At 47.8% G+C, this 14,495-nt stretch overlaps 1 protein-coding gene across 2 annotated transcripts in view; it reads right to left on the reverse strand.

Moving 5' to 3' along the window:
• Positions 1–14,495, reverse strand: part of BCAR1 (BCAR1 scaffold protein, Cas family member) — a 55,938-nt gene that overhangs the window by 15,658 nt on the left and 25,785 nt on the right. For both annotated transcript variants that reach the window (XM_087940432.1, XM_087940433.1), the window contains exon 2: positions 2,773–3,378. In XM_087940432.1, the coding sequence (XP_087796558.1) occupies positions 2,773–3,378 (606 nt within the window). The remainder of the gene's footprint in view (positions 1–2,772; positions 3,379–14,495) is intronic.

Raw genomic sequence — 14,495 nt, forward strand, 5'->3', positions numbered from 1 at the left:
GCCACATCCAGGGATTCGATGCCAAAGTCAGCTTCGACAACCACAGAAACAGTTAACTCTCCAGAGCTGATTCATTCGCTACCCTTTGCTATCTATCTATCTATCTATCTATCTATCTATCTATCTATCTATCTATCATCAATCAATCTATCTATCCATCCATCCATCCATCCATCCATCCATCCATCCATCCATCTATCTATCTATCTATCTATCTATCTATCTATCTATCTATCTATCTATCCATCCATTATCTATCTATCTGTCTGTCTATCTTTCTATCATCTATTTATCTATCTCATCTCTAATTCTATCTATATCATTCTATATGTAATTCTATAATCCTCTCTCTCTCTCATCTATCTATCTATCTATCTATCTATCTATCTATCTATCTATCTATCCATCCATCCATCCATCCATCCATCCATCCATCCATCCATCCATCCATCCATCCATCCATCCATCCATCTATCTATCTATCTATCTATCTATCTATCTATCTATCTATCTATCTATCGAGAGCTTCTGCACCAAATTCCTTGTGGGTCCAATCACACTTGGCCAATAAAGAATTCTGTTCTGTTCCTCTCTCTCTTTTTCTCCCCCCTCTCTCTCTCTCACACACACATTATCCATCTATGTATCATCTCTCTCTCTCTCTCTTTTGCAGGAAGGCCCCTCCATCACAACTGCAGCCCTGCCCAGGAAGGCAGACCAAGGGTGCCTCTGTGACAGGAGGAGGCCCAGGACAGGACCGGAAACGTCTCGCTGGAGCCTCCTGCAAAGCCCCACCCGGGGCAAAAGTCCCTTTAAACTCCAAAATCTGAAGTCCAGCCCTTGTCGTTGTTCCAGGCTGCTGCTAGGCTGGGTGGGACAGCCAGGTGAGAGGACAGGTGGCTTGGCACAAAGAGCAAAGGCCGGGAACCGCCTCTTCTCCCTGCTACCTGCCCTTGTGGCAATTCAACACTCCCCAGGAGGACACAAGACCCCCCCCTGTCCCTTCAGCTACTGGAAGCCGAGAGGGAGGGTCTGCTGGCAGCCCACCCACCAGAACGCTGCCCTGCAGAGCCAGGTGGGCCACACCTGCTTCCTGTTCTCCCCCCCCCCCCCCCCCGCATCCAACCTCCAATCCTCGGAATGGGAGACCCAGCTTTTCTGGTGCAGAAAGGACGAGCCAGAGGGCGGATCTGGCCAGGCGCCATTTGGAATCCTGTTTTCTGGAAGCTCCTGAGCCTGGAAGGAAGGGCAGCCAGCTGCCTTGCCCTGCTGGGCCCTGCAGCAGCTGGTGGTCACGGGACCCCGACTGCAGTGCCCAAGAGTGCAAGCAGCTCTCCAACTGGGTGCCCACTAAGAGCTCAGGGAGTCTGGGAGGATTCATCCGGTACAATTATTTTTTTTTTCTAAATCAGTTTTTGTAAAACATCTGAATTATGTTTAGATTATTAGGGGACTGGAAGGTTAAACGTACAATGAACAGTTGCAGGACCTGGGCCTGGCTAGTCTAGGGAAGAAAAGGACCAGGGGAGACAGGAGAGCAGCCTTCCAGTATTTGAGGGGCTGCCCCAGAGAGGAGAAAGGGGTCAAGCTGTTTTCCAAGGCACCTGAAGGCCAGACAAGGAACAATGGGTGGAAACTGATCAAGGAGAGATTCAACCTGGAAACAAGGAGGAATTTTTTGACAGTGAGAACAATCAACCAGTGGAACAGAAGTTGCCTTTGGAAGTTGTGGGAGCTTCATCACTGGAGGCTTTCAAGAGGAGACTGGACTGCCATTTGTCAGAAATGGTGGAGGGTCTCCTGCTTGGGGGGTTGGACTAGATGACCTTCAAGGTCCCTTCCAACTCTGTTAATCTGTTAAGATTAGAGGACTGGAGACTAAAACATACGATAAACCATGAACGGTTGCAGGAACTGGGCCTGGCTAGTCTAGGGAAGAGAAAGACCAGGGGAGACAGGAGAGCAGCCTTCCAATATTTGAGGGGCTGCCACAGAGAGGAGGAAGGGGTCAAGCTATTCCCCAAAGCACTTTTGAAGGCCAGACGAAGAATAATGGATGGAAACTGATCAAGGAGAGATTCAACCTGGAAATAAGGAGGAATTTTCTGAGAGTGAGAACAATTGCTGGAATCCTGGTCGAGTTCTCCTTTGTGGTGGCCATTTCTGACCACCACTGCAACCAGCTTCAGGAAAGGGAGTAATGGCCATCTGAGGAGGAGAGATGTGGCTCTCCTCGACCCTGCTGGTGGTCTCCCCCCTCTTCACCACCTCTACGGGGTGGCTTAGCCCCGAAACCAGCCGGCTCGGGGCGCTCCAGCGGCGAGCCCAGACAGAAACCATGCACGATCGCGGATTTCTGTCTGTCGCCGAAACCCTTCAAACCGGAAGTCCCCAACAATTGCTGGAATCCTGACAGCAAGCCAACTCTGGCCTATGTAATTTACAGTCTCCTGTGACCCTGTTTCCCCCTTCCCCCTGGGTGTGTCATAAATCAGATTCTCCAATTGAGCATGTTCACAGGCTGGGTGTCATCATTCACATTCTCCAATTAAATATATTCCCAGGCAAAAGCTCTGGTACTTCAGTTACAATCTTTTAAAGAGAAGAGTTGGAATGTACTTCCGCTTGCAAACTGCTGCACTGCTCTTCCAAATTTCCTTCCTCTCCCCCGCCCCCGCCTTTTTAATGGCAACTACTAAACCAGGCATAGGAATGTTTTCTGAGTTGACAGCCGGTGTGAAAACCGAAAGACGCCCCGTCTCGGCCACTTACCTTGCCTTGGGCCTTTGGGGGATCCCAGCCATGGCCGTCCAGAGAAGGAGGCACCTGGTAAATGTCCTGCCCCAGGACGGAGGGGGCTGGAGGGACCTGGTAAATCTCCTGGGATGGGCAAGCAGGCCCAGCTGGCACCTGATAAACCTCCTGGGCTTGAGAAGGGCTCTGCTTGGGGTAGGCGGAAGTCTGCTTGCCGGCAGGAGACTGGAAGGGCCCCGGGGGGCCCGGGGTCTTGTTGGGCGCTGGCACCAAGTAGACATTGTCCTCCTGGGGGAGGTAGGAGGGGTGCATGGGGGTGTATTGAGAGGCAGGGGAGAGCGGGGTGTAGCCCCCTGGCTGGGAGAAGGCCAGTGGGCTTTGTCCTGCAGGCTGGGGCAGCAAAGGCTGGACAGGCCCCGGGAGCTGCTTCTTGTCGTACATCCCCACCAGGATCTTGAGCCTGTTGCCTGGCACAATGCCCTGCCGGCCGTGCAAGGAGCAGAGCCACCAGCCGTCCAGGCCTTGCGTGTTGCGCTCCAGCACCGTCATGATGTCCCCCTTCCGGAAGGAGAGCTCATCCGGGGACTCGGCCACGTTGTCGTAGAGGGCCTTGGCCAGCACGTTCTGCAAAGAGAGGCAAAGAGGGCTCATGTCAGGCCGGCTAGTCCTTCAAGCCAGCCCAGGACACGCAGCGTGGCTGCACCGCCATTGGCAGGCCACAAGGGTTAGGGAGGGTTGGCCCATCACGCTAAGCCACAAACCAACCAAGCCCCGGGAACAAGAAACATACCAACTATGGTTGCCTGAGCAAGTCACTGCAGCCGAATTCAGCAACATGCTAAACCCCAAAGCTTAAGTAATTAGAAGAGTGGACTGGACAGTCACTTGTCTGACATAGTATAGTTCTCCTGCTTGATCAGGGGGCTGGATTAGAACACCTCCAAGGTCCTTTCCAGCTTCTATTCTATTCTATTCTATTCTATTCTATTCTATTCTATTCCTACCCTACCCTACCCTACCCTATCCTACCCTACTCTATTCTATTCTATTCCCAACCTACTCTTTTCTATTGCTATTGCTATTCTATTGCTATTCTATTCTATACTATTCTATTCTACTCCTACCCTACCCTTTTCTATTTCTCTTCTCTTCTACTCTACTTTACTCTACTCTAGAATTAGTTGTGTTTTGCACACTGAAGTAAGTCCAAATCAGCCAAGCAAACACTACAGAGTGAATAACAAAATAAGGAAGTGGGGTGGGACCTTGGAGGTCTTCCAGTCCAACCTCATCTGAAGCAGGAGATCCTGTACCAGGTTATACAACCTTGGAACATTAAGACGTGCGGACTTCAATTCCCCCAGTTCCCCAGCCAGCATGACATAGCATTCCAGACAAATGGCCGTCTAATCTCTTCTTAATCTTCTTCTAATCTCGTCATAACTTCGAACGGCCACTAAGCAACTAATCGTAAGCCGAGGACTACTTAAACCTCCTGTCATACCAGCAGCCCTCAAGAAAGCCTGTGAGATGGACTAGGAAGATGAGGAAATAACACAGGAGGTCCCAATTGCCTCTCTTCCAAATGAAATAGCTTTTTTCCCTTTTCCAAATAGGATGAAATTTAGGCAGTCCTGTGGACAATTCGCCGCATGGGAATAACCAGGGCTGTGGGGGGGTTTTTTTTTCACTGCTTTCAGTTTCAAGTATAAATCCAGGCTCTGCCCAAACAAAGCTCAAGGTCTACTCGAACTTCCTTCCTCCCTCACAATTTGTTTTTTTTTCCCCATCCATTCTCTGGGAAGACAAAAAAACCCACCCTAAAGCGGAAAGCTATCTTGTGTCCCTTTTTAAAAATAAAATAAAATAAATAAAAGCCCTTGGAAATCCCACAAAAGCACCAAGTCAATCTTTGTTTTCATTCTTCTTAGGGAAAAAAACACCCCAAACCAGAGTCTTCCTTCAGACTAAACTAAGCCCTGGACAGACTCAGCTCCTCTCTCTTAAGCGCTTTGTTAAGTTGTCTGAATTCGGCCTCTTTTAGGGTTTATTATAAGTTGGTTTACAGCCCTGTTAAAAGTCACTTATCCCCAATTCATTTTCCTTGTGAATAATTTTGCCTTCTTCCAATTACAAGGCTGGCTGGTTGTGCAAAGGCAGCCTTTGGTTTCTTTCTTTCTTTTTTTTAAAGTGCAAAGTACATAAAATGCAAAGTACCCTCCTCTGCCAAGGATTATTAAATTGTTTCTGGTGCAGTTTAATTCCTGTCCTGGGTAGTCCTTGATTTGCAACCGTTCTGCTGGCTGGGGAATTCTGGGAGTTGAAGTTCTCCAGGCTTAAAGCTGCCAAGGTTGAAGACCCCTGCTATAGGTTAACCTTCCACGGGCAAATGGGGGGTGGGTGTCTGCCATTGGGGACCCAGAGGGCAGCTGATCTTGTCCCCAGTCCTCCTCAGCTGAGGGATGGGTTGCTCTCCCGCCCCTCCGTCCTTTTCCCAGGCAGGAAGTGCCAGAGCCATGACTCAATCACAGATTTCCCTTTGTGCCTCCAGCAGGAGAGGCTACGACGGAAAGCTCACTTCCCAGGGCAAACATGTCTGAAGGAAGGGAAGGGAAGGGGGTGGGTGGGAGGGAGGGAGGGAGGGAGACCTCCGTGCCTCAGGAAAGGAGGCGGGGCCTCAGCTGATCCCAGTCACCGACCTGAACAGGCTCAACCTCTTGGCAAAGGTTCCGCTTCCTGGTTTGGGCTGCCAGAGCAGAAAACAAGATTTGCAAATCCTAACCATGATTATTTAGGGGAGAAGCAGAACTTTTGCTGGAGCCTGGAGAAACTTTTGGTTGCTCCATGGAGAAATCAAGATTTAACGCCAAACAGCTAGACGCAAGGACAATTCCCAACCCCCACATGCCATCCCGCTGCTAAACAACTAATTCCCACAACACTGTCTTATGCCGGGGATGTCAAACCACGCAACAGGGCTGTGTTACTGTTATCCTTCTCATCTTTCCTATTCCTTTAGCATTTTATGACTATAACTTGGTTGTTCGTATCTGATGGTTTATCTTGACTGCTTTTATTTAGTATCCTAGGGATATCACTGGGGATTGTATCTTATTATGCTTATGCTTATGACCTGTTGCTTGTACGGTAGGTATACTGAGCACCAGAGACAGATTCCTTGTGTGTCGCAACCACACTTGGCCAATATAAGAATTCTATTCTATTCCATTCCATTCCACTCCTCCCTCCCCTTCCTTTCAACTCCACTCCTCCATTCTCTTCCCTTCCCTTCCACTCCACTCCTCCCTCCCCTTCCTTTCAACTCCACTCCTCCATTCTCTTCCCTTCCCTTCCACTCCACTCGTCCCTTCCTTTCCCTTCAACTCTACTCCTCCCTTCCCTTCCCTACCACTCCACTCGTCCCTTCCTTTCCCTTCAACTCTACTCCTCCCTTCCCTTCCCTACCACTCCACTCCTCCATTCCCTTCCCTTCAACTCCACTCCTCTCTTCCCTTCCTTCAACTCTATTCTCCCTTCCTTCCATTCCACTCCTCCATTCCCTTCCTTCCACTCCACTCCACTCCTCCATTCCCTTCCCTTCCCTTCAACTCTACTCCTCTCTTCCCTTCCTTTCAACTCCACTCCCCTTCCCTTCCCTTCCTCAACTCTACTCCTCCCTTCCCTTCCCTACCACTCCACTTCCCTTCCTTTCCTTCAACTCTACTCCTCTCTTCCCTTCCCTACCACTCACTCCTCCATTCCCTTCCCTTCAACTCCACTCCTCTCTTCCCTTCCCTTCAACTCTATTCCTCCTTCCATTCCACTCCTCCATTCCCTTCCCTTCCACTCCACTCCACTCCTCCATTCCCTTCCCTTCCCTTCAACTCTACTCCTCTCTTCCCTTCCTTTCAACTCCACTCCTCCCTCCCTTCCCTTCCCTTCAACTCCACTCCTCCCTTCCCTTCCCTTCAACTCCACTCCTCCATTCCCTTCCCTTCCCTTCCCTTCCAGTCCACTCTTTCATTCCATTCCATTCTTTAGCCAGGGGCCTGTTGGCAAGTTTCAGAGACTGGCTCCATCCCCATCACTTCCCTGCTGCAGATGATAGATCTGCCGGTTCAGCATCCTTCTTCTTGTGCTATGTTTCCTCCCAGGAGACCAGGGATTCATTTCCCCAACAAGAGTACTTTGTTTACAATGTTTAGCCAGAAGAAAATGTTCTGGAGAAAACTCCAAAGAGAGAAGAAGTACCAAGGCAGTTTATGCGCCGAGCCCGTAAGGCCAACCTTAGCATCCCAACCCAGGCAAAAAAGATTGTGAGGTTTCCTAGGTCAAGTGCCAAGAGGCTGCCGGTCAACCTTCTATTTAGTATTTGGTATTTATTTGATTTGTCAATCGCTTACAAGATACAGGTGTAAGAATAAACCTAGTTTTGAATACAAGAGATAGAAACTTATAAGAAAAATAAAAAGAAACAATAGGACAGGGTCAGTAGGCACGTTGGTGCGCTTGTGCACGCCCCCAACAGGCCTCCTGGGGAGGGGGTGAGGTCAATAGTAGACAGTTTGGGGGGTTTGGGGATAGGACCAAATGCCAGGGGGGAGTTGCAGACTCACGGAGGGCACCAAGCCAACGAAGGTAACCCAGACGCTCACACTGACCTGGTCCCTCCAAGTATCAGGAAAAACAGAGTTTTCTCTTCCCTCCTCTCCACCCTTTCCGCCAGCAGGCTAAAACAATGTTTCTCAACCCAAGCGTGTTTTTCAAAGGCAACTGGACTTTATTTTGCCTTGAAGAGGTTTCGCTTCTCACCCAAGAAGCTTCTTCAGAACTGAAGAAGCTTCTTGGATGAGAAGCGAAACCTCTTCAAGGCAAAACAAAGTCCAGTTGCCTTTTGAAAAAACACTTTTGGGACAAACATCATCTGGATGACTGAGAATCTCCACAGACCAGAGGTCTCCAATCTTGGCAACTTTAAGACTTGTGGACTTCGGAATTCCTCAGCCAGCCATACTGGGAGTTGAAGTCCACAAGTCTTAAAGTTGCCAAGGTTGGAGAACCCTGCCGTGGACAATGTTTCTCAACCTCACCAATATTAATTTGGATGGACTTCAACTCCCAGCATTCCTCAGCCAGCACGGGATTCTGGGAGTTGTTCCATAGGCTGGCTAGAGAATTTTGAGAGTTGGTCCCCTTCTGGCCGGGGAATTCTGGCACTTGAGGTCCACCCATCTTAAAGGAAACCCTAACAAGGGAGGACAATTAACCAGTGGAACAGAAGTTGCCTTCAGAAATCATGGCCTCTCCATCCCTGGAGGTTTGTAAGAAGAGACTGGACAGTCCCTTGTCTGAAATGGTGTAGGTTCTCCTGCTTGAACAGGGGGGGCTGGACTAGAAGACCTCCAAGGTCCCATCCAGCTCTATTCTATTCTAAACGCCGAGCTAAAAGACCATTTCCTTTCCACCTCTGAGCTACTCCACACGTTGCTTTTTTGCATATTAAGCTGCGGTGGATTTCAGGATGCTCAGCTGAGATTGGAAAGACAATCCCAACGGTTTCTGTATCTCTGATGCTGGTTTTCAAGAATGCAAAGCATTTCCCAGGCTGGCCCCGACTGTAGCCAAAGAGTCCTATAGCTGAAAATGAACAGAGATGAAAAGCTAAAAGGTTGCTTATGATTTCCCTGTGAGAAAGGGAGGTGGAAATGCAGAGGGCTTCCACATTAGCAGGAGTAGAGGAAGAGAAAGATCCTCATGGCTGAACTATTCGGATCTAGGGGGCCTGGTTGGGTGCATAACATCTGGCTCTGCCTCCGTAAAAGACTGGCCCTTTGGCAAACAGCTGTCTTTAATCATATGCCATTCCTCCCAGCCCAAATTCAAACTAGGAGTACAGTACAGTAGCAGGACTGCGCAGCAGTAGAATCCACTGATGGCTGGGGGAATTCTGGGAGTTGAAGTCCACATGTCTTCAAGTTGCTGGGAACCGCTTGCTCCAGATTACGCTGGAACTACGCTAGAAGCAACCTGGAATTGAGGAGAACCTGGCTAACAGGGAGGACAATTAACCAGTGGAAAAGACATTCCTTGCAGAAGTTGTGGGTTTTCCAACACTGGAGGTTTTTTAAAGAAGAGACTGGACAGGCACTTGTCTGAAATGGTAGAGGGTCTCCTGCCTGAGCAAGGGGCTGGACTAGAAGACCTCCAAGGTCCCGTCCAGCTCTATACTGAATTTGAATGTGGCTGGGGGAATTCTGGGAGTTGAAGTCCACTCATCTTGAATTTCCTGAAGATGAGACACACTGATTAACAGATTTACAGAGTTGGAAGGGGCCTTGTAGGTCATGTAGTCCAACCCCCTGCCCAAGCAGGAGACCCTACACCATTTCTGACAGAGGGCAGTCCAGTCTCTTCTTGAAAGCCTCCAGGGATGAAGCTCCCGCAACTTCCCAAGGCAACTTCTGTTCCATTGGTTGATCGTTCTCACTGTCAGAAAATTTATCCTTATTTCCAGGTTGAATCTCTCCTTGTTCAGTTTCCATCCATTATTCCCTGTCTGGCCTTCAGGTGCTTTGGAAAATAGCTTGACCCCCTTCCTCCTCTCTGGGGCAGCACCTCAAATATTGGAAGGCTGCTCTCCTGTCTCCCCTGGTCCTTCTCTTTACTAAGACTAGCCAGGCCCAGTTCCTGCAACTATTCATCATATGTTTGAGCCTCCAGTCCCCTAATCATCCTGGTTGCTTTTCTCTGTATTTTTTCTAGAGTCTCAACATCTTTTTTTATAGTCTGGTGACCAAAACTGGTTGATGAAGATTGCTGTGTGAAAAGAAAAAAAGACAACCCCTCTGGAGGGGGAGCGACTGCTATTCTAGCAACCCACTGAAGAGTGGGAAAAAGACGGTCATGCGAGCCCCTGTCCCCCAAAACATTTCTCTTTTTTAAAATAAATATTTATTGTGTTTTCCATCAATACAATTCAAACTGTATTCAATTTTCAACTGTTTTGACATCTACGAGTATTCTTATCTTGTAACTCCTAAAACATTTAATAAACATCTACCAATGATTGTTACCTTTATCTATAATTAGTTCTATCTTATATACCTATATATTTATATATCTACATATCATTTTCTTAAGGTCTCTTACAATTAATCTCTTCTTATTTCTTCTATCTATTCACTACCCATTCATAGCATTTGTGCCAGATTGAATAGTATTCGGAGGCCTCCATCTCTTTCATTTTTAACTTAAGCATATCCATTTCCGCACATTCCATTATTTTTCGTAGGACTAAGTCCCCCTTGGGAGTGTTGGGTCCTTTCCACATTTGTGTGAAAGCTATCCTGGCTGCTGTTAGAATATGTACGATAATATATTTTATTTCTTTTGGATATTGATCTTTAATGATTCCTAATAGGAAGAGTTCTGGTTTAGGTTCAATTTGACGTCCTGTAATTCCCTGCATCCAATTTTTAATTTTAGCCCAGTAGGTCCCGGTCTTGGGGCATAACCACCACATATGATAGAAGGTACCGTCAGCTTGTTGGCATTTCTCTCCCAAAACATTTCAACTTCCACAGATTGCAGCTTCCTGGGGTCGTGGGGTCGCCTTTTGCAACCTTGCCAGCTGGCTTCCAACAAGCAAAGTCACTGGTTGTGGGGAAGCAGGATTCACTTAACAACCATGGCCAAGAAAAAAGGTTGTAAAACCGAGAGAGGACTCACTTTAACAACTGCCTTGCTTATCAACAGACATTCTGCTCCCAACTGTAGTACTAAGTCGAGGTTTCCCTGCATGACCTTTTGATCCTATCACACACACACACACACCCCAACACACACACACCCTGGCTGTTTACTTACAAAAGTCAGCTGAGGATTTAGAAATTCAGCATGCTGTCACTGAGCAAACCAGAGTAGCTCGGACAAGTATCAGCAAGAGTGAAGCTCAACTTCACCACCATTTCATTAATCCCCAAAGAATGGCCAAATAAAGAACAGAACAGAAACAAACTCTGACTTGTTCGCAGAACTATCGGTTCCTTAAGACAATGGTACCATGCACGTTAACCAATTATCGCAAAAGACACAGTGCTGAGTATTTATCTCTTGCGATACAAGGCTGGTGCTATAGTATCCTATTTGTTACGCATTAAAGTTACAGAGTTAGGAACTGTTTGTTTATTTAGCTCAGATGCCCCTGACCGTTTGTCCATTCGGAAAGGGATAATTTCTCTCCTTCCGAATATACTGCTAATTTATTCATTTGAATAAATAATACCCCATGCGGTTGCATGAAACTCTCTGTCTGGCTAAAGTCCAGGGACAAACCTGCTTCTCCGAGTCTTGTTTAGACCAGGGGGGTCTCCAGCCTTGGCCACTTTAAGCCTGGAGGACTTCAACTCCCAGAATTCCCCAGCCAGCTTAAAGCGGCTACGGTTGGAGACCTCTGGTTTAGACTACAAGAACAGACCATGATGCACCTGGGAGGAAAAATATATATATTTTCCAAAAGAGGAATGCAAGGGGATAAGGCTGAGATATGACGCCCAGTCAGACAGCTTTGCAGCTTGGGTGCAGGGAAGACATATTTTAATAACCTAAGTTCACCAAGTTGTAAAAGTGCCGTAACTGCCAACCCCTGATGCCAAAGGACCCCCCCAAGCGCCCCGTTGCAGGAAAGGGGATACGAGGTGAAAATTCATAATTGTAATAATACAGTAGTCCTTGACTTACAACCATTCATTTAGTGACTGTTCAAGGTTACAACTGCACTGGAGAAAGTGTCTTGCGGCCGTTTCTCACACGTACGACCATTGCAGCATCCTCACGGTCAATGGCCAAACTCTGGATGCTTGGCGACGGGTTCATATTTATGACAGTCGCCGTATCCTGGGATACGGGCCAGTGGGGAAGCCAGATTCACTGAACAACTGCCTTACTTAACAACTGCAGTGATTCACTCCAACCACTGTGGCAAGGAAGGTCATAAAGCGGGGCAGAACCCAACTTCATCACCCTCTTGCTTAGCAAGCAGCAGCTTCAGGTCGTACGTCGAGGACAACCTCTAAGGCTCTGCAGAATCTCTGCGGGGTTTTTCTCCCTCCCAAGTGCAACCTTTTCTCCAGTCCACCGAACGAACGAACGAACGAACGGCAGGATAATTAATGTGGCTCAAGGAAGAAGCAAATAAATGCCTGGTCTCAAGACAAAACAGCCCATGTTCTCAGATAGGACTCCGATTACAACACCACCCTCACGCAAAGGCGAGGGCGGGGAAGGGACGCTACGAAAGCGAAGTGAGTCACTTGCATAAAATCCATTGCAACAGGATCTGAGTTTCCTGTTGGGTTGCGGGGCGGCGGGGGACGGGACTTTTGACACAGAGGCCTGCTTGTCTGTGCGGGCACGTACATTCTCCAGAGCAAAGGGGCAAAGGGAGAAGGCCTTGGGGTCAGGGAGTGGGGTACACTACACAGGGGTTGGAAGGAAGGGCCCCTTTTGAAAAAGGGCAGCTTTACACCTTGTTGGACTTCCAACTCCCAGAATTCTTGAACCAGCCGTGCTGGCTTTGGGGATTCTGGGAGTTGAAGTCCACCGGCCGTAGTCCTCCACTTACGACCACAATTGAGCCCAACGTTTCCGTTGCTAAGTGAAAACGTTGGTTAGGGGAATTTTTTGCAGCATCTGTCGACCTTTCTTGCCACCGTTGTTGAATGAATTATTGCAGTTTTTAAGTGGCAGGAACAGCTGGCAGGAATACTAACGCCCAAGCAGATAGATAGGCTCAAGATCCAGGTGGATTCTTGACAGACTAGAACACTGGGCCATATCTAACAAAATGAAATTCAAGGTAGAGAAAAGTGAAGTCCTACACTCAGGCAAGAAAAACCCAAAGGACACCTACAGACTGGGTGAAACCAGGCTCAACAGCAGTAACTGGGAGAGGGATCTTGGAGTCTTAGTGGACAACCAGCTAAATAGGAGCCAGCAGTGTGCAGCAGCAGCAGCCAAAAAAGCCAATGCAGTCCTAAATTGTATTAACAGAGGGATACAATCAAGATCAAGGGAAGTACTAATACCCACTCTACAAAGCCTTAGTAAGACCCCACCTAGAGTACTGCATCCAGTTTTGGTCACCACACTATAAAAAAGACGTTGAGACTCTAGAAAGAGTGCAGAGAAGAGCAACCAGGATGATTAGGGGACTGGAGGCTAAAATATATGAAGAATGGTTGCAGGAACTGGGCCTGGCTGGTCTAGGGAAGAGAAGGACCAGGGGAGACAGGACAGCAGTCTTTCAATATTTGACGTGCTGCCCCAGAGAGGAGGAAGGGGTCAAGCTATTTTCCAAAGCACCTGGAGGCCAGACAAGGAATAATGGATGGAAACTGATCAAGGAGAGATTCAACCTTGAAATAAGGAAGAATTTTCTGACAGGGGGAACAATCCACCCATGGAACAGAAGTTGCCTTCGGAAATTATGGGAGCTTCACCACTGGAGGCTTTCAAGAAGAAACTGGACTGCCATTTGTCAGAAATGGTGTCGGGTCTCCTGCTTGGGCAGGGGTTGGACTAGATGACTTTACAAGGTCCCTCCCAACTCTGATTAATCTGTTATTATCCGTTACAGTTAATGAATCCGGCTTCCTTATTGACTTTGCTTGTCAGACGTTCTCAAAAGGGGATTCCCCCCCGACACGGCGATCGTCATAAGTATGAATCAGTTGCCAAGCCTCTGAATTTTGATCATATCCCCATGGGGATCCTACAACGGTCGTAAGTGTGAAAATTAGTCCTAAATCACTTTTTTCAGGGCCGTTGTAAGTTGGAACGGCCACTAAATGAACTGTTGTAAGTCGAGGTCTACCTGTGGTTGCCCACCCCTGATTTTGAAGGACAACAGAAGTGGCTTCTCCAGAAAGGACTTCTGGACCACGAAGCAACATCTTTTCCCCCCCTCCACGATTTGGGTCAATGCACCAAAGGAGTTTTTTAGGAATCTTCCTCCTTAACTGAGAATTTTCCTCCTAATTGAACAACTGCAGCGCCGCATCCCAGCTCGATCCCTTCTGGATGAACTGAGCGTTAATTCCCAGGCGCAAAAACAAGGGACTGGGGGAAGTGGCCCATTTATGGAGACAATCTACTCTGCACCAAACATTTCCACAGAGCGTCAAACGCCAATTCATACCTGCAAGCACATCACGGAGGCAAGCCGCTGAATCTCCCTCCCTCCTTCCTCCATATATTATTCCGAGAAGCACAAAGCTGAATACACAAGCCTGAAGATGATAAATGAGACTTCATCGAAACGTCACCTAGATACTTCCAATTTTACCCCGGAGAAAACCCGAATAACCAAAGATCCATATATATATAAAGGAACACAATGTTGCCAGCCAATCAAGACACAAAAAGAGCCACAAAACAGACAGAAGATATTAGAAACACCAATCAAGCAGAACACAGCAAACTCCAATAAACACAGACCAAGACTCCCAACCAATCCGGATGAAGAAAAAACCTGGCACAGCAGTAGGCTAGCCCCAAATTTAAAACAGAAATGGCTGTGAAAGTCTGACTCACAGACGAGCACAATACAGAAGCCTGATGATGGCGGATGAGATTCTGCCGAAACATTGCTACAACTTTAAAAACACAACTATAATGACGTGGGAAAATACCCGAAGAAAGCTGAATGCCATACATGTAAGTACCTGCGAAAACCTAAGAAA

This window comes from Pseudonaja textilis, chromosome 11 (genome assembly GCF_049901715.1).
Source record: "Pseudonaja textilis isolate UNSWEBS1 chromosome 11, rPseTex1.2, whole genome shotgun sequence".
NCBI classification, from domain to species: Eukaryota; Metazoa; Chordata; class Lepidosauria; order Squamata; family Elapidae; genus Pseudonaja; species Pseudonaja textilis.